This window comes from Rhinolophus ferrumequinum, chromosome 27 (assembly GCF_004115265.2).
Source record: "Rhinolophus ferrumequinum isolate MPI-CBG mRhiFer1 chromosome 27, mRhiFer1_v1.p, whole genome shotgun sequence".
NCBI lineage: Eukaryota > Metazoa > Chordata > Mammalia > Chiroptera > Rhinolophidae > Rhinolophus > Rhinolophus ferrumequinum.
The window spans coordinates 15,135,667-15,157,545 of record NC_046310.1 but is presented as its reverse complement, the minus strand read 5'-3'; the positions used below and the strand labels follow the sequence as shown (position 1 = coordinate 15,157,545).

Below are 21,879 nucleotides of genomic sequence, written 5' to 3'. Positions count from 1 at the left end.
GTAGGCATTTAGAGAGAAGCTAAATAAGCAAGTCTTGAGCGGCCTCTCACCTTGTTGACTAGGACCAGTTTTCTCAAGTGATTCTCTGAGAAACACATTTTCCTCTCTGAGGGCTCGGTTAATGTTTCTGAGCAGCTCCGTCTCCCGCTCTAACTTGAGCAGCTTCAGATAAAGCTCTGATGTCTGTGTTGGTGTCGTCTACAAAACACATGTCACGTTAGCCTTTGGATATTTGCATGTCCTTTGAAACTGGCAATTTTTACTACCACGTGACAGCTCGATTGAGTGGGGAGGAGGGTGTGGTGAGCAGGGTTTAAACTCCTCAAGGTACACAGGAGTAAATCAAGAACATGTTTGTTATGGGAAGGGAACATTGATTAATGTTCCCCAAGTCGTTGTCGTCTGAGATGGCCTAGTCATTTGTGACATCCACGTCAGTGTCACATACACATACACACCTGGCCTGTATCCATCACAATGGCAGTTTTCTTGGTGTCCACCAGGATGTGGCCTTCACCTGTGACCATGAGGCCCGGCTGAGAGCAGCTCAGGGCGGTACAGCCTTCTGTAGTGGGGAGACCATCCAGGAAAGAAGCGCCTCAGTTTTCCAGCCCTGGAGTTGTGTGAGATGTTAAACCACATAATCCCCTGTGGACTAGACCCCAGGGACCCAGGGGACGATGGCTCTTGGCTGCTGAGGCAAGACCCTGCCCATCTCCCTCGCTCTCCTCTGCAGCCCTGGATACACTGACATGCCCCTGAATGAAGGATGTGCCATGCAGAAGAGGAAGTGAACATGCTACCTTGAAGACCCCATAAGTCAACAATGAGAGCGTTTGTCTGTAAATAATTCAGAAAGTCCTGGGACGCATTTAGGGCTGTAAATTGAACAGACTCATCGATTTGGGGATTCACGACTTTCCATACAGGCTTGGTATATAAAGTGTGTGGAAGATCGTAAATTCTGTACCTGAGGAAAGAACATAAACATAGTATAAAACCAGAAGGGGCACATTTGTAAAGAAAAGGATCAGATGAGCCAAAGAATTACAGCTTGCATTGGGGAGTTGATAAAAGATGACCTATAATTGATTCTTGGGATTGCCGCCTCCAACGTCTCAGCTATGCAACATGAATATCATCACTACAGTGATAATATTACATGTCTAACAAGAAAACGGAAAAGGATTCTGATTCTACTTAGCGAATCTAAAATTGAAATTCATTTTCCATTTGAGGTTGTTGGGTTTTTGTCCATCAAAGTCTCCCTTTTTTTATTGCTTTATCTTTTAATAATATCCTTTTAGCCTAATTAATTTAAGCATACTGGGTGCTTCTGACATACTATAATACAGTAATACAGTATTTTTGTTTCCAAGTAAAAAACAAAACAACCATGCTACTCAGATAATACAGTGTTCCTGGAGATTCTTTCTGATAATTAAAATTCCTGCTTCAGTCACTTAGAAGGATCAGTGCACATTGATCACAGTCAGCTGACCTGGAGAGACGTGTGGCTTCTCTTTCTATTAAGCAGAAGGGGAAGTAGTCATTTTGGGGTTGAGCAAGCGGAGAAACTTAAGAAAATTTCACAATAAACTTGAGGAAAGACTCCCTCTCACAGGGCCCACAAGGTGGGCGGTTTGTGCCGCGCAGCTCTGCGGGGCAGGCTGGTACCCCATCTGGATGCCCCGCTCTGCGTCTTCCTTTAGCCACTGGGCGCCAAGGCACCGCACAATGTGAATCTGGAAATCCATCCTCTTGCCGAGCAGCTCCCAAGGGTCAGTAACCACGTCTTCCTCACCACATGCTCTAGAAACAGAAGAGGTGAACATTAGTCACAGGGTAGCCTGGACCCAAGCAATTCAGGCTTATGATGTCAAAGGGAATTACATAGGCTCCTTAAGAGATGGCCACGTTCAATGAAGGAAGAACAGGTAAAATTACCAGCTGTAGAACTCGTTCATTCCAGAGACACTTAACAGGAGCCCACGCTATGCTGGTACTTGATGGGAGGATATGGACCTTCTCGAGGAGGAGACAGGACTATAGCAGCTTCATGCAGTATGTGCCCAGATGTGGGAGCTGCACTCAGAGTGAAGATCTAGGTAGGTTGCCCGTGGGACAGAGGGGCTGCTCCCCAGGGGAGGCCAACTGGGCCCAGATACAGCCTCTCAAGGTATCGTTTTCCTTGGGGAACTCTTCATAGTCCAGAGTCGACTCCGAGTCCACAAGCTCAGAAACCAATTCGGACAGCTTCCCAACAGGGGACCTCTCTCTCATCAACCGAGCTCACAAAGACTGACACCTATAATCTCAAATGTCACTGTATCAGTTTGCAATGGGAAAGAAAACCATTAGGCAGCCCAGAGGCTTGAGGAATCCAAATGACCGGAAAGCTGCTTCGAGTCCCAGTAAAGATACTGAGTCAGTGGTCACCGTCTCTGAACAGTGGTCACCGTTCGTTTGTCTCTCAGCCATAGGACCTTGCAGTTCTCTTGCTCCCTTCTCGAGCCCATTTCCTCTTCACAAAGTAAGATTTCATTAGCTGTATGAGGAGCCTGGTACCCAGACTAGACCCCCACCCCCGTCAGCCTCTGCTTAGCATGGCTAAGAAGACTTTAGCTTTTAGCAATAAAAACTGCCTACAGCCTAAAGAGAAAACAGGTTAGATATGCTGAATGGAAGGTAAAAGGTAATGGAGTAGAGTTAAAACAAAACCTGTACCCACAGAAAGGTTAGATAACAGCATAGAATGAGGCCACAGAAGGAAACAAAGACACCTCAGTCCCTACCTTGAGAAAAGGAACAAAGAAATGATCCGAGCCTGTGCCAGGGATGAAGAGGTGAGCGCTCTGCTTCTGGCCCCCGGCCTCCTCAGCGTGGGAACGAGCAGACCGCATGTCGTGGTCGCCAGACCCCATGGGTGCCAGGGAGGGCTGTAGGCAGAAGGTCCTATGGCACACTTGGCTACTCTACTCTGAGGGCCTGTTATCGAGAACCAACCTAGGTCTTTGGTTCTTGTCCAAGGTTCCTACTCCTGCCTCTTTCAGGATGCCCTCCTCATGCCTCTGGTTCCCCAGGGCAGTGCTGAGCTGCTTGGATGCGGCTGGGACTGTATTTGAAATATTCAGGTCAGCTAATTTGGTTGCCATGGTAAAAGTCAGATTTGATGAGGCCAAATCATGAACGAACGAGCTCATTCATTTGTCTCATGAGTGACCTCTTCAGGGTACCAACTTGACCTCCCCTTCCGGGAACACTCAGGCCGGCTCTGTTTTCTGTGTGTGACAGACCCAGAACTAGGCAAGGGGAGGAAGGAGATACCCACTGTCCTGCCGGGGAGCAGGGCGTCACGTGCACGTGCAGCACTGCCTCCTCCAGCCCATCGCAGTTCAGAAACTCCACCTGTTCCTCCAACTCCATGCAGTAAGCAAGCGACTGCAGCCAGATGTGAGCAGAGCCCAGGTGGACGGCCTCCGCGGGATCCCAGAAGGGGTCGTCTTCCTGAGCCACGTGCCTGTCCTCTCCATCTAGGAAGCGCTGGTAAAGTTCCTCCATTAGGAATTTCCTATTGATAAACTTGGCTTTTGACCACATCCACACCTGAAAACACAAAGGTAGGTCGCCGATATTTTATTTCATCGGCCACCCCAACCATTCATTTCTATGATTTTGCCCAGCATGCTCCCTCCAAGGGGCTGGGTTTTCGGTACCCACGACCACAGAACACTCTCCTCAAGCTTAGCTGTGGTGAGGTCCTTCGAGAGCACCGTAATCCATCCCTGACCCCCTGCTTGAATTTCTGGAGCCCCGGAGATGACTCAGAGGGAATGATGGAAGAGTCAGAACTCTCCCAGGACAAATGAAGGTTTGGGGCTTGTGGTACACAGAATAATGGTCCTCAAAGACGTCCATGAGCCAGTCTCCAGAACCCGTGAATATGTTACGTGGTAAAGGGGACTTGCGGTTGCTTCTCAGCTACCTTGACAGATAAGCTTGGATTCTCTAGGTAGGTCCAGTGTAATCACATGGGCCTTAAATGGGGAAGAGGGAGGGAGAAAAGAGGCTCAGAGGTGACAGAAGCAGGGTCAGAGAGAGCTATTTGGCTGATTGAAGATGGAGGAAGGTGGCCTCTAGAAGCTCAGAAAGGCATGGAAACAGATTCTCCCTTGAGCCTCCAGAAAACAAAACAACCCGGCCAACCCCTTGCTTTTAGCCCAGTGAGATCCATGTTGCGCCTCTAACCAATGAACTGTGAGTAATGAGTGTGTACTCACACCCAGTGAGCAGAAAGTCCGAGACAAGAACCTGCCACTGTCCCTTCACTAGGTGAGGGACACTATTATCAACACTGGCTACTGAGAGGACGAGAGCATAAGCCACAGTAAAAGGGGTTCCACTTCAATAGAAAATTTTTTGACCATAAATGTCGTATCAGAAGTGGTTACCAGGTACAACCAGCAACTCCTTCTCTGAGCAACTGAGGAAAAAATCCAAAAAACAAACAGATAAGTCATTCTTTCAAGTACTATGTATCTTCATAAAAAGGACCTCCCCCAGATGCTACCATGTTTCCCCGAAAATAAGACTGGGTTTTATATTAAGTTTTGCTCCAAAAGACGCATTAGGGCTTATGTTCAGGGGATGTCATCCTGAAAAATCATGCTAGGGCTTATTTCCGGATAGGTCTTATTTTCGGGAAAACATGGTAAAAAGCTTCATCTTTCTCTGTTTGCCTCAAAGTGAAGAACATAGTATCCCTCTCACAGAGGCATTGGAAAGACTAAATGAGAAAAGAAATGGAGCATATTTCAAAAAAAGACTAAATGAGAATCAGGCTGTAGAACATGCTATGGGGGCCGGACTACAACAGGCGTTCTAGTCTGAGGTGTTTTAAGATCTGTAGACTGGGAACTAAGATAATGGTAATCCATTGAGGCTCGGGGACAGGCTGCAGTATCTGCGGACCTGCAGGCCTGGCACAGAGACTCCCTGGCTGGAAGTGCTTTTCTCCTGAGACCACAGCTGTTGGGCAGGTATTGCCGAAAAGCAAGTGCAAGCTGGCGGCATTTCCTGTTTAGAAAACCCTCCCCAGCCCTCAGCTTTCCCACTTGACACGCTTAACCCTAAAATGTGAAAACACTGTCTTGCATTCTATTTCTGGTAATGGCAGCCTGTGTTATTCAGGTAACCCTCCTGCTAACAATATAAAGGGCTGAATAAAATGTTTTTCAAATCACCGTAAATTGTAATAGGAAAGAAACAGTAAAAAATAATAACAGTAAAAATAATAACAGTAAAAAATAATGGAGAAAAGTTTTTAAAAATGAAAAATCTCTTTAAAGCAAGATCTGACAAGACAGTAGGAAACTGCCAAACCAAATTCTGGGGGAACACCTGGCTCCAGAGAGATGTGGAATATTGGATCACCAAAGCTTCTTTGCCCTGATGGCATTTGCCAGAAAAAGCACAAAAACCACATACACTGACAGTTCAGCTCTGAAGACCTCAGGGTTCATGGACTAGAAGTCAACGCTGACTCTCCAGGGCGGGGGGTCTTACAGGAGACCTCCCCACATCACTCTGAGACCCCTGAGAACTACACTGGGAGTGTGAGGTGAGCCAACTTCAAGCATGCTGCTATAGGCTGAATGTCTGTGTCCCCCAAATTCCTATGTTGACACCTGACCTCCAATGTGATGGTATTAGGAGGTGGGACCTTTGGGAGATGATAAGGTCACGAGGGTGGGGCCCTCCTGAATGAGATTAGAGCCCTTATAAAAGGGCCCCCAGAGAACTCCCTTGCCCTTTCCATCATGTGAGGACATGGCGAGACATGGCCCTCTTATGAACTAAGAAGGTTCTCAGCAGACACCAGGGCAGCTGGACTTCCTGGCCTCCGGACCTGTGAGAAATGTTTGTTGTTTAAGCCACTCAGTCTTTGGCATTTTGCTATAGTGGCTTGAATGGAGTCAGACACGTCTGTCCGTCCCCTCCTCCGCCCCCGCCGCTTTCCTCCACACTAGGAGATGTAGAGGAGGCCCCCTTGGCTCTGGACAGAGGACGAGAGGACAAAGGAAAGGAAAAAGTCTCAGAAGTTTGGGGTCCGGAGTGGCCCTCACTCAGGCTCCTCCCTGGGCGGGCATTCACAGCCTAGGAGCCAGTGAAACTGGAGCAGTGACCTTCGTGGCCCCAGCCCCTGGCAGACACAAGTGCAAAAGCTCTTGAGCTGGATGGTGAGTACCTGGGTGTTTACTATATAACATGAACATACCCATTTATAGTCTTTTCTCTCTGTCATACTTCACAATTTTTAAAAGCTTTTAAAAATTGATCTTGACCCAGAAAATTTTAGCAACTTTAGGGCAATGAGCAGAAAAGTTGAACCCAGAGAAACCTCAGTGAGTTGCTCAGTACAGCATATCATCCAGTGACCAGGGAGTCCCAGCCATGGCCAGCCCCTCCTCCAGTGGCACCTTTGCTATAAAACCTGCCGCTAAGGAGGGGCGTGTGCACTGAGAATTTGGGAGGGGGCAGTGCCCAAAGGTCACCTGGGAATTGCGGGCACATCCTCTGAAGATGGGCTAAGGAGTGAGTATTCAGACATATGGGACATAAGGGACAGCAAAAGACAGGCAAAGGGAGAGGAAATCGGGTCTTAAGTTCCTAAAAAGGACCTTCCTGACTGTGGGTAATAGGAAACAGGGGAAAGGACCAGCCAGCAGAGTTGTGCGACGGCCTTTTCTGGATTCTTAATGGAAGTGTGGACTTGCTGGTTGCTTCAGAATGGCAGATTTCTCTGTTGCGCGTGCACGCACACATTCAGGCTCTCTTCTCGTACTAAAGCCTTTGAGTCATGTTAAAAATAAGCAGACAATGCTCGATGCTGCTGGTTAGATCCCCAGACGTGGTACCGTGTGACAGAGGGGCCCAGGAGGGGAAACATGGAGGAGGGTTCTCCTTTCCCAAGTCTGTGTCCCCCAAATGCCAGCTCATCGTTGGAACACGTCTCACCCCTTCACTGGGTCTGCACAGGCTGTAGCTGGTAAAACTAACCTTGTCCCCAGGAACACTCCTCAGAAACCCCTGTGGAGGCTCACGCCTGCCCCCAGAAGCCGCCTCACCTCGTGAGTCCTTTGGTTGGTCACCTTCACCATGACCTCTTTTTGGAGGTCATAGCCTCTGGAGTCTGACGATGCTAAATTCTTCACTTTCAATTCCATTTTAAGCTCCTGGTAAGGAAACACTTCTCATGAAATAATCCTACATTTATCAGCCAATACCATCTTTGCCATTTCTTTTTCATTCTCTCCACGCTCAGGCTTTCTAAAAGAGGGTGGGGGCAACTCTTGTTCCTTGGAATTCCCGCCAAGAGAAATGACAAAGCACTAGAATTCCTCACCAATATCCTGGAACTCACACTTGCAGGCCTTACCAAAGCGATGGTCTCTTACTGAGTTTCCTGGTGATGGGGGTCCTGTGTCACCAGGGAGCTAACCCCAACTCAGGTCTTCTCTGGGGTACAGAAGCCATCTAAGTGCCTGCACCCAGAGAGGTCCCCCTGGGGGGACAGCCTGGGATGGGGTGTCTGTGGTCCTGGTGGCCGTTGTGGGCCAAAAGCAGCAGGAATGGCACCCTGGGAAGGCCTGCGTGTTGGCCTAGATTGTGTCACAGGCTCACTGGGGGGTCTCGGGCAAAGCACCTCCCCTTTCCAGACCTCTGTGCCTCCATCTGTACCGTGAAGCCAGCTTGGGGCAGTGGGAGTGAGTGGGGTTGAACCTGTTCTTCCAGGTCCTTTCCAGACCTGACATTAGACCATTTTCTAGCTCTTACCTTCTTCAGCTCTTCACTCATTTGATTTGCTTCTGCCACCAGTGGCATCAGTTTGATGTAGTCCTGGAACACAGCCAGGACACTGGGGTCTGCTTTCCCATCTCCGCTGTTTCCAGCACCTAGGAAAAAGTTAGAATGGAAGTGAAAGTCAGCCATTTGTTCCGGGATACTTTCCAGCCTTGAAGAAATTGATATACCCATTGATTCATTCATTTAGTCACTCAGTCAGTTGTTCATCAAATGTCTACATTTTCAAATGACAAGCATGTAATTTAAAAAAAGAAAGAAACGTAAATAAGCTGCTTAGCTTTTACTTAAATAGTTGCTCATCTCAGCCCATGCACGTTGGCAGCCTTGTGACAGGAGGCTCTCTGAACCCTGGTTGCCATTCTCCGTCTCAGGGTCCTTGACCCAAGGTGGCTCCAGACTGTCCAGGGAGCAGGGTCGGGGAGGTTGCCTGGAAGGAAGGTCTGGGGACACATCCTGAAGCTGCGGCTGGCCCTGCAAACAACCTGTTCTCACTTCTACTTGCTGCGGGGAGGCTTCGCAGAGGTGGACGTGGAGATTATGGGAGAAGCAGACGCCCTGCCAGACCTCGCTTGGTGCTACCTTTTTCCGGGACTCTCGGCTCTTGAGGGATTCCCTGCCCGTGGGTTCACACCATGCCCTTGGCCCTGAGATCTCACTCCCCAGGGCTGCCCACCAGCTGCCGTGTTCAGGACCCACAGTCTCCACTAGGCGCTGAGCACCTTCAGCCCAGAGTCTGGGGCTTGTTCAGCCTCCATGTGCCGCCAGCTGTGGGCTGGGAGGCAAGTGTGCAGTCAGCCCTGGGAATCAGTGAATGAGAAGATGGAGGATCCAGGCTCGATACTGTGCAACTTTACTTGTTTTGGGTCATGAATATCAGAAGAGAGCACGGAGGTGAATTTCTCTCTCTCTCTCTCTCTCTCTCTCTCTGTTCTTAGGGAGGTGAATTTCAAATCAATTTATTTTGCTAAAACTGTGAGAACAAAACCTCTGGTGTAGGGAAAGGGAGGAACTGTTTATGACATATGTAGGGGCATTGCACTGCTCTCCACCCATGGGGTTGTAAGTCAAGTTCAGGCAGAGGTCGTGTCCTTGAGAAAAAGCACAGCTGGCACAGGACGCTGTATACACTACCTGCCCCTTAGTCACTTAGTAGCCATTTTCGTGACCAGATCAACTGTCATAGTATCACAGTGTTTGTGCTCAGGTCACCTGACAGTAGCCTAATACCACGTCACAATGCCTACGTCACTCACTTTACCACATCTCGTCACGTAGACATTCTTTCATCTCACATCATCACAAGAAAAGGGTGAGTACAATATTTTAAGAGTGAGACCACATTCACATAACTTTTATTACAGTACATTGTTATAATTCTATTTTATTATTAGTTATTTTTGTTAATCTCTTACTATGCCTAATTTATCAATGAAACTTTACCATAGGTATGTATGTGTAGGAAAAAAACATAATATATCTAGGGTTGGGTACTATCAAAGGTTTCATGGAGCCACTGAGGGTTTTGGAATGTATTCCCTGTGGATGGGGGCGGGGCGTGCTGTACTTACTATTGACCAGGGCCTGGACTCTGAGCCATTAGATGTTAATTTGTAGCAGATTAGCAAATTAAAATGATTTTTGTGCAGTAGGTCATCACCATGAAGGCTATTAATTAGCTTTGTCTAAAAGCAATTTCATTTTCAGCATTCTTTCTTCTCTACTCCACTGATGTGGGAGACAGTTCAATGAATTAAATCTTTGAGACATAAATCATATTTTAACTTTCTAAACATTGTACCTTGACACAGTAAAAGATGTTTTCTTAAGGAAAACGGGAGAGCACACAGTGAAAGTTGTTGCTTTCAGATCAGCCTATGGAAAATGTCAGAAATCGGGGCCGGGCCGCTCACCGAGCTTGTCCACACTCACTCCCTCCGCAGCTGCTCTCTCCAGCTGGAAAAAGTCATAATCAAACCTGCCCAAGTCCTCATTGCCTCGCTCTGAAGGAAACCCGATGTAGAGGTAGGCGCTGTTGGATCCCAAAATAATGCGGTCCTAGGGAGGAGACGTGGACTCAGAGGGAGGGTGCTGACCTCACACGACCCTCCAGGGGCCAGAGGGGTGAGGTCCGCTGGCCCCCGGAGGGTCAAGGCCCGCGCCAGCCTGCGGGGGGAAGAGGCCCATAAGTGAGGAGGTCAGGGGTGGCATGTTGCTTTTGCATGTGCACTTTCATTTATTTCTTCCTTGATTCCACACAGTGTCAACTCTCCTTCAGGCTCTGGGAATTATTGGGGACCAAACAGACCCAGAGCTGCAGGACTATGTAGGCTACGGATGTAATGACCTGTGAGAGGCGCTTGAAAAAGGGCGGTGCCTCCGCAGAGTGCGCAAGGAGGCCCGATTCACCGTGGGGATTAGAGAAGTCCTCTTCCAAGGTGTCCAGCTTAAGGTGGGACTTCAAGGGCGGGACGTTGCGGCGAGGGAGGGACGGAGCCTGGGCTGTTTGGAGCACCCAAAAGGTCGGTGTGACCAGGGGAAGCGCATGCAGATCAGTGAGGCGGGATGCAGTGGGGAGATGGGGGCAGCTCACACGAGTCTCCTAAAAAGGAGGTCACCGGAGGACTTCCAGAAGGGGGTGGCCTAATCCAATTTGCTTGTCTAAAAGGCGCTCTGTGGCTCCACTGTGGAGAATGCATGGAGAGCGGACTGGGCTGCAGGGAGGCCGGTCCGAGCCCCTGTGGTGCGGGGCGCTTGGGGCGGGCTGCTGGGGAGAGGATGGCACATTTCTAAAAAATCTAAGATGTCACAAAATGGTAGTGCTGGGTTATCAACTAGTTCACCCTTCTCTGTTTTGTAGGTAAGGTCCAGGGCGGGGGTGTCCAAACTGCAGCCCGCAATCCATTTTTTATTGGCCCGCAGCAAATTCCAAAAACATATTTAGTTTACTTAAATAAACCAAGTGAGGCAATACGTACTTCACCTCGAGTGAGTGGCCCGGCTGTTTGTGTATTTTACCGTAAATGGCCCTTGGTAAAAAACGTTGAAAAAAGTTTGGACACCCCTGGTCCAGGGAGTTCCTCTCACATCGCCCATCTCCACAGCTTTGACTCATTATCGTGATCCCACAGCAGAGGGAGGTGAGCCCAGCCCCGACTCCAGCGCGCTCTCGGGACTTGGGAAAATCTGTGGCCTGGCGCAGAAGTTTACCAAATGCTGCAGCCTCGTCTTGGTGGTGATGGGCACGCCGTTAACCACAACCTTGCACTTGCTGTGTGGCGTGACTGCCACCTGACCATCCAAATTAGTGAAGGAAGCGTGTTTATCGGAAATTCTAAAAAGAAAAGAGTTTGTCTAAGTGACAGTGAGAATTATGATTTTAGTGACCAGTTTAGGTTGTTCCTTCTCCTTTGTACTTAAGATTCCCTGCACGAAGCATTTGTGGGGTTTACAGTGGGAGGAGATGGGGAACTGGGTGCAGAGGGGCCCTGCACACGGGGTTGGCAGATAGCAAAACAATCCTTTTATCAATAGGACCAACACCAGCTGAGTTCTGATGGGTGCAAGGAGACAGGAGACAGAAGACAGAGGCAGGGGTCATACATAGCCAGAGTCCTTAAAAACTCCCCAGCCAGTGAGATTGAGTGGAGCAGAAATGAAAAGAAATCCAGGTGTTCTAGAAGAGACACTGGGGAAGGTGACTAACAATGAGCCTTCCATATTACAGGGAACTTTAGATCTGTTTATGGGTCTTTCTTATACAAATCCAGACTTTACATGTTACAAGATTTGGGGCTGGCTATCAGAGGTGTCAGATTGGTGCCTTTAGATATTATTTGTGTGCCCTGAATGACCAGCTTCCTAACTGTTCTAGAATATCCCTGGACTCCTTGGCTGTCATGGAATGTTCTGGATGCTGGGACACTTGTTCATCCATATCCCTGTTTGCTTGGGTCCCGGGGATCCTGTGGGAAAGGAGTTTAGCTACTTGCAGACTTGTGTGTTGGACGAGGGGTCCCCACAGGAAGTTGTCTGAAAAGAGAGGTGAGGGCAGTCTTCAGGAAGAATCAGGAGAAGGGGCTGGGAGCCAGCTGTGCAGGGTGACGTGGTGCCAACGGCCCCTCAGTCAGCACTGTACCCCGCCCCCCGGCACCCCCCAGGGCCCATGTGCTTTGGCTCAGGAGGGAGAGGAGGACTGAGGGTGGGGGAACGGTCAGTAAGAGCTGATCAAGCCTATTGGCTGAAAATCTGCAGGCAGTCAGGACACAGTGGTCCTGGAAGGGAGCCCTAGAGCGGAGGCCCCCCAGGGAGAGAGGCCACAAAAGTGGAAGACAGCTCTGAGCTTACAAAACCTATCACAGAGCTCCCCAGGGGCTCCAACGGGATCCTGAGGGAGTCCCTGGGGAGCGGATCACCTCAAAGTATGGACTTTCCGTTAGTGCAGTTGGTGAGAGCTCCAAGCATGGAGATCTGAGGATGCTTTTGCTTTTGGCAGTGACCCTGAGAGACCTGTTGTAGTAGGCCTGTCCTTTTAACTGTCCTCATTTCCTGGCCAGACCTACTGTTGTCTATTTGTGAAGAATTATACAGAGTCTGGCTACTGACTTTCCCTTTTCTCCCAAGATCAGAGCCAAGAAAATAAAGTGAGCGGGGCAGGAGGTGTTTCAGAGAAAGGGTGACCGCTTTCCCGAAGCTTTCTTCTATAAGCACTAGAGGGGGTCGCTTCTTGTTCTTGGCTGCCCAGCATTTGTGGCCTGGCCTGACGAGGGAGAGATGAATTTTGAGACTCTCTCTGGACTGAGTGGTCACAGTGCTCTACCGCTGGACAAAGATGGTTCGTGTAAACTTACCCCAGACCTTGAAGGGTGATGGCATTTGAAGCAGACTGACCAGCGTCACATGAACCTGAAAAGAATTAGGATAACTTATTTTCCAAAGTTTTCAGGATTTGACTTGAATGTGTCTGATGTTTGGGAAGTGCCATTTTCTCTCCAATAGGATCATGTAAAGGGATTTTCCCACCGGGATTTTAAATCAAATGGCACTTGGATACCACTTTGCTTTATGGATTACTGTTTTCCTTTCTACCTTTTTTGTGTGGAATTCTTAACCTTTTTAAAGTTTCACCTTCCCCCTAGGAATTCTGGAGGAAGAAGCTGTGGAGTCTGCGCCTTAGGTGATGCACTCACTGAAGCCGGCCCACAGGGAAGGTCCTGGTCTGGGAAGCTCTGTTTCCGTCAGTAACTGACCCCTAGGGCAGTGCCCAGAGCACCCCCCCGCCCCACGGCACCTCCTGAGGTCCGGCCCCTCCTCCCAGTGCCCTGTGCCACCATGCATGAGCCCTCTCCTGTCCTGGATGCTCGCAGGGCTAGGGCAGGGAAGGCTAGATGTTACTACAATACTGGTGCCATTTTCCAGCGGATGATGGTATACACACACGAGGGAATATGATTCAGCCTTAAAAAGGAAGGAAATTCTGACACATGCCATCACATGGAAGAACCTTGAGAACATGTGCTAAATAAAATATGCCAGTCACAAAAGGACAAATACTGTATGCCTCCACTTATGTGAGGTACCTGGAGTAGTCAAAATCATAAAGACAGGAAGAGAAATGGTGGTTTCCAGGGGCTGGGAGGAGGGGAAACTTAGTGTTATTATTTAATGGATACAGACTTTCAGTTTGGGAAGATGAAAAAATTCTGGAGATGGATGGGGGTGATGGTTCCACAACAAGGTGAATGTACTTAATGCCACTGAACTGTACACTTAAAAATGGTTAACATGGTGAATTTTATGTTACGTATATTTTATAATAATAATAATAATGATAATAATAATAAAACAGGCTCCTGGGGCAAGAAGCTTGAGCAGGAGCAGAGTGAATCAAAGAGGTGAGTACCAGCCTGAATGAAGTACTTGAGGACCCCAGTGAGCTGTGGGTCCTCATTGACGTTGAGGAGATGAGGGGAGGTCTTCACCATCTGTCGCTCCTGGAGGAGAAACAGAGAGGGTTCCTGTCACCAAACAGGACCAGCACACTCAGGAGAGCTGTGTTCTTTTCATATCGGTTCTCATCAAAACCACTTGTGTGGGCATCCTGCCAAATCAACTGGTAAAGCAAACCCAGAGAGGAAAGCCGAGTGGGGCTCCAGACTTTGCTGACAGGACAGCAGGGGAGACCCTCGGCAGGTCAGTGGCCAGTGGCCTGAGTTCACCCGAACAGGGCTGTTCCCAAGCGTAGCTGGCTTCTGACTCTGTCCCCATTCCCAGCTGCCCTCACCTTGGCCCCTTGACGTTGACTGCTAACCCCACTGTTTTCTTTAGGCCCCTGGTGTCCCCAGCAGGAGTCCCCACTCTGCTGTCCTCCCTGGGTGATTCCTCCCCAGGTTTCCACGTAACTTCTACCGGAATCCCATTTCCTCCATCCTGCTGGCTAGCCCCCTGATGAGCCAGTGTTGATGGAAATGCAGATGTCACTGTCCTCTCCTAGTTACCTAAGTATTGATTGGTATTGCAGTCACAGAGGACAGATGTCAAACAGAACTGGAATAAACTATCCAAGCACAAGGAAAGCTTTTAAATCTTGACATTCTGATAAAGAATAAAGAAGATAAAAATCCTTCCCATTTTACTGTCCACCCAGAACACCAACTCGTGTACCTGTACTCTGACTCCTACTTAGCCCAGCTACCCCTTAGGCAGACTGTTACTTTAATAGCACTCCGTGCACCCCACGTTGTGCCTGTACCTCTGCAATCCTTGGACCCTACCTTGACCTGGCCCTCTGAAGCAGCATGTCCCACCCGACCCCTCTGCTGAGGCTCACACCTGTTCTAGGGTTCATGAGCCTTTCAGAAGCCAGACTGGACCCCTCCCACCACTCCCAAAGTGTTCATGATTTTGGGGTTTGCCCCGAGCCGGGTGGCTTTGGGGGGTAAGGTCATGGTGGGGGTGTGGTGTTGATGGGAGGCCGAGAGGGTATCCCCCCCCCCCCCCCCCCCCCCCCCCCCCGCCATGTATGAAATTCACATCCCAGCCCACTTATAATCTGGCACCCGTAGTAAACGCCACCACAGATACCATGGTTCCGGGGCACAACATACGGTCCCCACAAGCCAACTCAGACTCATATTCTCCCCAAACTCTATCAACAGCCTTGAACTTTATCCTCAGCCTCGTTATCCATACGCACCAAGGCCTCTCCATTTCCTTCACTTTCCTGCCCTGCCCTTCTCTCCCCTAATTCTGCCGAGAGTATTCTTGTGTCCTATGTCACGTTTCACACATTTGCTGACAAAAACCTCACCCCCATCATCCATCCACCTGCCCGACAGCAGCCCAGAGAGCAGTGCGGTGGCGCGCGCCCTCCCAGGCTCTGGGCCTCCGCAGGTGCGGGCGGTGCAGCTCACCTGGGCAACGGCCGCGTATTGCTGCTGCCATTCCTTCCGGGCCTGCGCCAGCAGGTGCGCCCAGGTCAGCTGCTGAGCACGAGGCCCGAGCCCGTGTTCTGCCAGCGAATAGGCTGGCTGCTCTGGAAGGAGGGAGGTATTTAAGCAACAGGTTGGCGGTGTCAGAGGTGAGGCTACGGGGTTTGGGGGTTGACTCCTTTCTCGGTGAAAACATGGGCCACCCAGCAGGAGAGGAGGATTGAACAGCACTGACGCGGGACGGAGTCGCTCGGTAAGTTCTACAGAGAGCACGCTCACCTTTTAGTAACTAGGAAACTAGAGCAAGGAGATCCTCCTAGGAGGAGGCGTGAAGCTCCACGCTCATTTTTTTTATTCCTGTGGGCAGGTGAGAGTGTTTTGCTTTATTACGGTGTTTACAGGGGATTCCTCTGAGGCCGGGGATTCCTCTGAGGCCGGGGATTCAGGGAGAATTGTTTTTCACGTGTTCTGTGTCTGCGCTTTTATGAACGATGGGAATTAGATGCTGTCCTTAGGTCAAGCATGTCCGCTTTTTGATGGTACAGAGATCTGTGACCAGGCAGAGCCACTTCTGGACCAGGCTAGGCACTGACTCGAATGTAGGAAGTGTTTTGTTGAAGCTGAAATCTTCGGGAGTCAGGACGTGGGGACCCAGAGGTGTGCGGGGGGGCCGGGGGGACGACGTGCCCTCTGAGCTGGACATGGAGGCAGCCTGTGTGTGGGGGTGCAGGACAGCGTTCGGCTCGGGGGTGCTGACACTACCAGGGTCCCCATGGATCGAGGGAGCTCCACTGGGGGAGGGGAAAGGTACACAAGGGCAGGATGCTGGCTGTGGAGCCTGAGCGCTGGACACCAGAGATTTGGGACCTTCTGGTATCGCTGTTTTGATGCTGAACATTTTTACCAATTTTACTTTGTTTTATATTTTGCCTTTTAAAATCCATCTCATTCTAAATTATTAGTGGGCATAAGATTATATCTACCTCATCCTGACAAACTGAAATCTGAGGCCTTAACTGGAAGCCATGGTTCTCACTAATTGCAGAGTGAGGTCACCTGGGGGACTTTCCGAACCACTGTTGCCCCCAGCGATTGATTCATGGGTCTGGGTGGTGCCCGGTCAGCAGATGGCGCTAATGTGCAGCCAGGGCTGCGTGGTCTTAGCAAAGGGAGCTGCTACTAATGCTTCTTGAGCTTCAAACATCACTTAACTGTCTGAGGCCATCAGCAGAATCAACGTCAAATGGCCACCATCAAACTCTGGTGAGGAAACAGTAATTCCAGTAGAAATAATGGCCTCAAAATAAAAATGGCATTAAGGCAGCCAAAGTTATTAATGGTAGCGGTTTTTCACAAATCCCTGTAACATGACTCCCTGACCGGTCCTCCCATGGCCTTTCGATGGTTTTGTAAACAGCTAATATCCACTTTTGAAATATCAAGAATGGTTTGTTTTTCTCATTGAATCCTGATCTATAATATAAAAACATACAAAATATTTAATCAAGATTGTGAAATATCTGTGTTAGGCATATGGATAGCAGGAAGGGTTGAGGGTGGGTACAAATATAAGAATGCAAACGTCGTCTTTCATAGTAGAAATTCACTAGATAATATCTAAAAATGGAAAAAAATCAAGAAATAACAGTATAAGCATACTATGTGAAAACATGAGATAATACACATCAGAAAAAAACACTAAAGTATTAAAAGTGATTGAGGACAAAAATAAATCAATAATAAAACAGCAATAAAATGAGACTACAGTGACCATTTTAAAAGGGCAGGGACATCATTTCTTACAACTGCATGTGAATATATTTATCTCAAAATGAAGTGATTTTTTTTCCCCGAGGTCAGGGCCAAAATGTCTTGGACAAAGAGCCCCTAGATGCCCCGGGCCTGCCGTGGGCTCTGCTCAGACTATCCAGGCTAAGCCTGCGCTGGCCTGTCTTCTGGCTCCCCGCCCTCTGGCTGCTGGCTTGGACTCAGCCTTGACTCCTGACTCAGTTTACCTGTAATTCTGGAGTTTCCGCAGCTGAGCAGCAGTTTACTGTTCTCTGCCCTCGACTCTCTCATCGGCGTCGAGGTGTTGACCACAGCTTTGTTCCGGATCTTTTTAGCCCTGTCAGATGCAAAGAGGAGCACACTCTCAGGCCACGGACCCCTTTGCAGCTGGGGCAGCTCCGCCAGAGCACTGGCCAGAAGCTGGCCATGCTCTGATCGCACAGTCAAAGTGACTGTTGATTCCAGATTCCAGATGCAGGTGATTCCAGATTTTACCCTGTCAGGTTCCAGTAAACCATTAAGACCAAAAGGGACTTGAGTGCCTTCCATGGTTCAAATAAACACAAGCAGCTCAGCCAGGGCCCTCAACACACTCAGCCAATTGGGCTGATTCAGTTAATGAAAAAATCTGTTCAATCACTGTTGCTACTGTAATAACTCAACCCCTGGAGCTGTCAGCAACTGTTCTGCCCGGTGCCCCAGGTTAGGAGGGGTCTTAGAGGTTATCAGGTTCACTCACTCCTTTCTAGTGTTGCCAGAGAAAATAGGGGATGCCCCCAAATATTGCATGGGCCATACTTATGCTCAGACGTTCCTTGTTCCTTATCTGAAATTCAAGTTTAACTGGGGATCCTGTATATTTACTTGCAAATTTGGCAACCTTACTCCTTTCACTGAGGAACAGAGGGTTTACATGGCTTGCCCCAAGTTACGTAGTTTGTGACAGATCCGGGACCAGAGCTCAGGACCACTGGGTACCATTTACTCTTGGCATCACACAATCTGTCCCATACAAACTGCCAGCCACAGATTTGCATCTGATAAGCAGAGAAAAAAATGAAAATTCTAGATATTACTAAAGACAAAATTCGAGCTAAAAATCTGAAGTTTGTGGTGTAGATGCTGGAAGAATTAGTGTAAAACACTAGTGAAGCTGCACAGTAAAGAATGAGAATGCAAGTATTTATCACTAAATTGCAAGGGGCTCCTTCCCGGAGACGAGGGCCAGAGGGAAAACCAGGAGAGGAGATTACTTGGAGGCACAATAACTGTCATGTTTGAGCAGCAACCTCACGGCAGGTAGATGTTTGCCAGCAGTGGTTCACATGTCTCTCCCCCCTTCAATGTGGGAGGAAACAGGTAGGGAGGTTCAGGTCCCATAGCTGGTGGCGCTGACGTGCAAACCTGGAGACATGACAGTGGCACTAGAGCAGGCAAATAGGTTTCTTATTTCACAGGCCAGATCCAGCAGCGTGGCATGCAGGCCTGAGACTCCAACTGGTGGATTGTCAGTGTCCGCTGTGCAAATGGGAAGGAGGAGTGGTGGCTGCAGGTGGTTTCAACCTTGGGCTAGAGGCTCCCTCTCCCACACCCTCCCCTTTCTCAAAAGGGTCAGGAGAAGCAGGATCCAGATGTCTGCCTTGGAAAGCAGGAATGCGGCTCAGCCACAGCCTCCTGCCAGGACTGACTGTGTGGGCTTGTCAGCTGGGAAGGGACCTGGCAATGGTAGCCCCTCCCTGGGAAGGGATACTGATTACAGTCTGTGTATGGGGCCTGGAGACGTGAGAACCAATACAGGGAAAGCTGCAGAGTTGGTGGCTGGTTGCCAACCTTGGGAGTTTGCCTCTTACACACTCGTCTATTATTAGCAAAAAAATGCCCTGCCTGCCATTCTCTACGTGTCCCATGTGACGAAAGGACAAACCTGTGAATGGCCATGCTATGTGGCAGGAAACCATAGGGAGACAGATCCACCCTCTTTAGGAATGGCGTCAGTGCCCCTCCCCCATCCAGAACTGCCAGGCTCCCCAGAGCCCTGAGTCCCACTTCTCTCTCCTCTTTACTTCCTCCCACTCTTCTCTCACGAATCATTTCGTTGTGCCTTCTCCTGCAACTATTCCCAAAATGCCACCCCCTCAAGGGCACTAGGGGAGTTTGCCAGATGTAGAACTTAGAACCGCGTGGGTAGCAAATATTCATAAACGTACCTTTCAGCATATCTTAATGTTGACAGTGTCTCCTCATAGCAGATGTCAGCTGGGCTTATGGCTGCTATCTGTAAGAAATAGCTCTTTCAGGTTTGGTTTTTTACGTGCGGATTTGTTGCTGCTGTTGTCTACAGCTAACATTCAGAGACCATCTTGTAATTTACAGTATTGTTCAAACTTTGCAACTCCGAAAACTGAGGCTTAGAGAAAACTAATATGCCCAAGGCCACTCAGACAGTGGGCGGAGCTGGGACTGGGACTGGGACCAGCCCTGAGTCATTCAAACTCCTGTGCTGCGGACCCCTCACTCTGCTGCCATCAGCATGAGTCCCCAGCAGATTACTCAGGGTTTACGACAGTTGAAGGTTAGCATCGCAGAGACCAATGAAAGCGGCTCATGACTAGCCACTTGCATGGTTTTCGAGTCTGTCGGCTTCGAATTAATTGTCCTAGAATTCAAATGAGAAAACACGCTTCTGGATGCAGTGGAGGTGGGCAGGGTCCCTGAGGCTGGGCAGGAGGGAATGTGACGGCCCATGTAGCTGCGTGTAACTAATAGCCCCGATGGTGATCCAGAGCTCAGGAGCCTGGCGAATCATCCTTTGTCTTCGTTTAGCTTTGCAGCTTTTACAGCTCGTTGATTTATATCACCTCATTTCCTCACCACAGATGCTCTTCCATTTACGATGGGGTCACATCCCCATACACCATCGTAAGTTGGACACATCGTAAGTTGAAAGTGCATTTAATACACCTAACCTTCCCAACACCATAGCTCAGCCTAGCCCACCTTAAACGTGCTCAGACGCTTCCATCAGCCTGCACTGGGCAGTGACCTTGAGCTTCGTCTCAAGAGCAATTGCCTTCCTTCCTCCTCTTCTCACCAGAAGCAGGAGACACACATGGGTGTTTCGTAGACATGAGGGGATACGAACACACAAAGCACAATATCCAAAAACAACGCTGGCCCACAATACACAGCAGAGTGCCGGTCGTTTACTCTGGTGAGGGCCGGGCTGACTGGGAGCGGTGGCTCGCTGCTCAGCATCACGAGAGAGGATCAGAGGGCATACGGCTAGCCCAGGAAAAGATCACAATTCCTAACGCAAAGTTCAGTTTCTACTGAATGTGTAAGGCTTTTGCACCATCCTAAAGTCGAAAACTTCTAAGTTGAACTATTGTTAAGTCAGGGACCATCTGTATTTTCAAGTGAATGCTATTACCTCCACTTTGGCAATGAAGAAGATGAACTTTTCGATGGGAGCCACAAAGATTCTAGAGCTTGCACTTTGGTTTTGCAAATTCTCTTTTTTGTTTGCCTCCTGAGATGACCAGTGACCACCCCCAACCTCCGACCCAGCACACATTTTTTGTTAAAGCATAGTGATGCCTCAGTCAGAGCTGTGTCTCACAGGTCTAGAAGTCACCCTCTCTCCCAGGTGATTTTGCACACATCTGCTGAGACCCGTTAGATTTGCTTTTGCAGTCTACGGTTCAGAGGGCATCTTACGGTCACCTTTTAGCCCAGACGCTTAGGGAATGTCCCATTGAGGCCCACAGGTACTGACAACTGGAAAAACTCGAACATGAAATATTTTTAAATAGGCACCATTAAACGCTCAAGAGTAGGGATGTGTTTTCCAGTGCCGTCTGGAGAGAGGAGCGTATAGAACAGATCTCTCCAGGACAGCAGGCCCGGACGAGGCTGGAGGCAGAGTCTGCCCAGTTTTGTCCCTTCCTGGACCCAAAGCTGAAGAACAGAGAGTTCTAATTTTAACATGCCACATTGTACCCACTTGGCCAACATTTAGTAATGAGAGTCTGGAGTCTTTGTGAGATGCCGTGATTCAGCTACTCTCCACGGTGGATGTCTGCCTGTGTCTAACATGGTCAAATCGATTTCCAGTCTTGCCATGAAATGACTGCTGATTAGAATAACATGACCATGTTAGTTTTTAAATTGTATTAGTTTCTTTTCCTGATAATAAAAGGAATATATGTGTTCCTTGTAGAGAACCTGCAAACTACGACAAGAATAAATAAATGATAATTAGCAATGTAGAAAATTTCTTTGAACACTGAGGTAGAAGGAGCTCCAGGAGTCATGTGATAATCTGTAAGAATGTGCTATGTCAATGCAGAGTGCTATCTAGATTAGTGGCACACGGAGAATAATTTTAACAATAGCTGAGCTGGTGTAAAAGGTGGCAAGAAAGTCATTTTACCAAAGCGGTTCTGCTGTTCCCTCCCAGAGCCGACTGGAGCAGTTTGGTCAGAACAGAATCTCTATAGGGAATGTGCAAGACTTTCATCCCCACGGCTGCATCAGCCAGAGCACTAAAAGCAAAAAATATAAACAAACAAACAAACAAATAAATAAATAAATAAAAATACAGAACAACAAATTAAAATTAGAATGTATCAGGAAGAGCTCTGCCTCCCTGGGTGTGTGTCAGCAGCACGGCTCACAGCCCCTGGGTGACCCCATAGATCTGAGAGGGGAGCCTGAGTCATATCTGATCATTGAGACACTTTGTGTGCAAAGTTGCTGAAGCAAGTTAGTTAAACAGCAAGACTGCTGGCTCCCTCTC

At 48.9% G+C, this 21,879-nt stretch overlaps 1 protein-coding gene across 1 annotated transcript in view; it reads right to left on the bottom strand.

Annotated features, from left to right (window-relative positions):
- LOC117018462 (kinesin-like protein KIF28P) overlaps positions 1-21,879 on the bottom strand; it is a 55,949-nt gene that overhangs the window by 4,811 nt on the left and 29,259 nt on the right. Inside the window, exons 7-21 of the mRNA XM_033099404.1 lie at positions 21,514-21,625; positions 19,289-19,356; positions 17,309-17,418; positions 15,276-15,397; positions 13,766-13,856; positions 12,714-12,768; positions 11,074-11,197; positions 9,777-9,921; positions 7,837-7,955; positions 7,128-7,235; positions 3,332-3,606; positions 1,678-1,812; positions 804-970; positions 459-565; positions 51-198 (exon numbers count right to left, since the gene is read on the bottom strand). Coding sequence (XP_032955295.1) covers positions 51-198; positions 459-565; positions 804-970; positions 1,678-1,812; positions 3,332-3,606; positions 7,128-7,235; positions 7,837-7,955; positions 9,777-9,921; positions 11,074-11,197; positions 12,714-12,768; positions 13,766-13,856; positions 15,276-15,397; positions 17,309-17,418; positions 19,289-19,356; positions 21,514-21,625 — 1,886 coding nt within the window. The remainder of the gene's footprint in view (positions 1-50; positions 199-458; positions 566-803; positions 971-1,677; positions 1,813-3,331; positions 3,607-7,127; positions 7,236-7,836; positions 7,956-9,776; positions 9,922-11,073; positions 11,198-12,713; positions 12,769-13,765; positions 13,857-15,275; positions 15,398-17,308; positions 17,419-19,288; positions 19,357-21,513; positions 21,626-21,879) is intronic.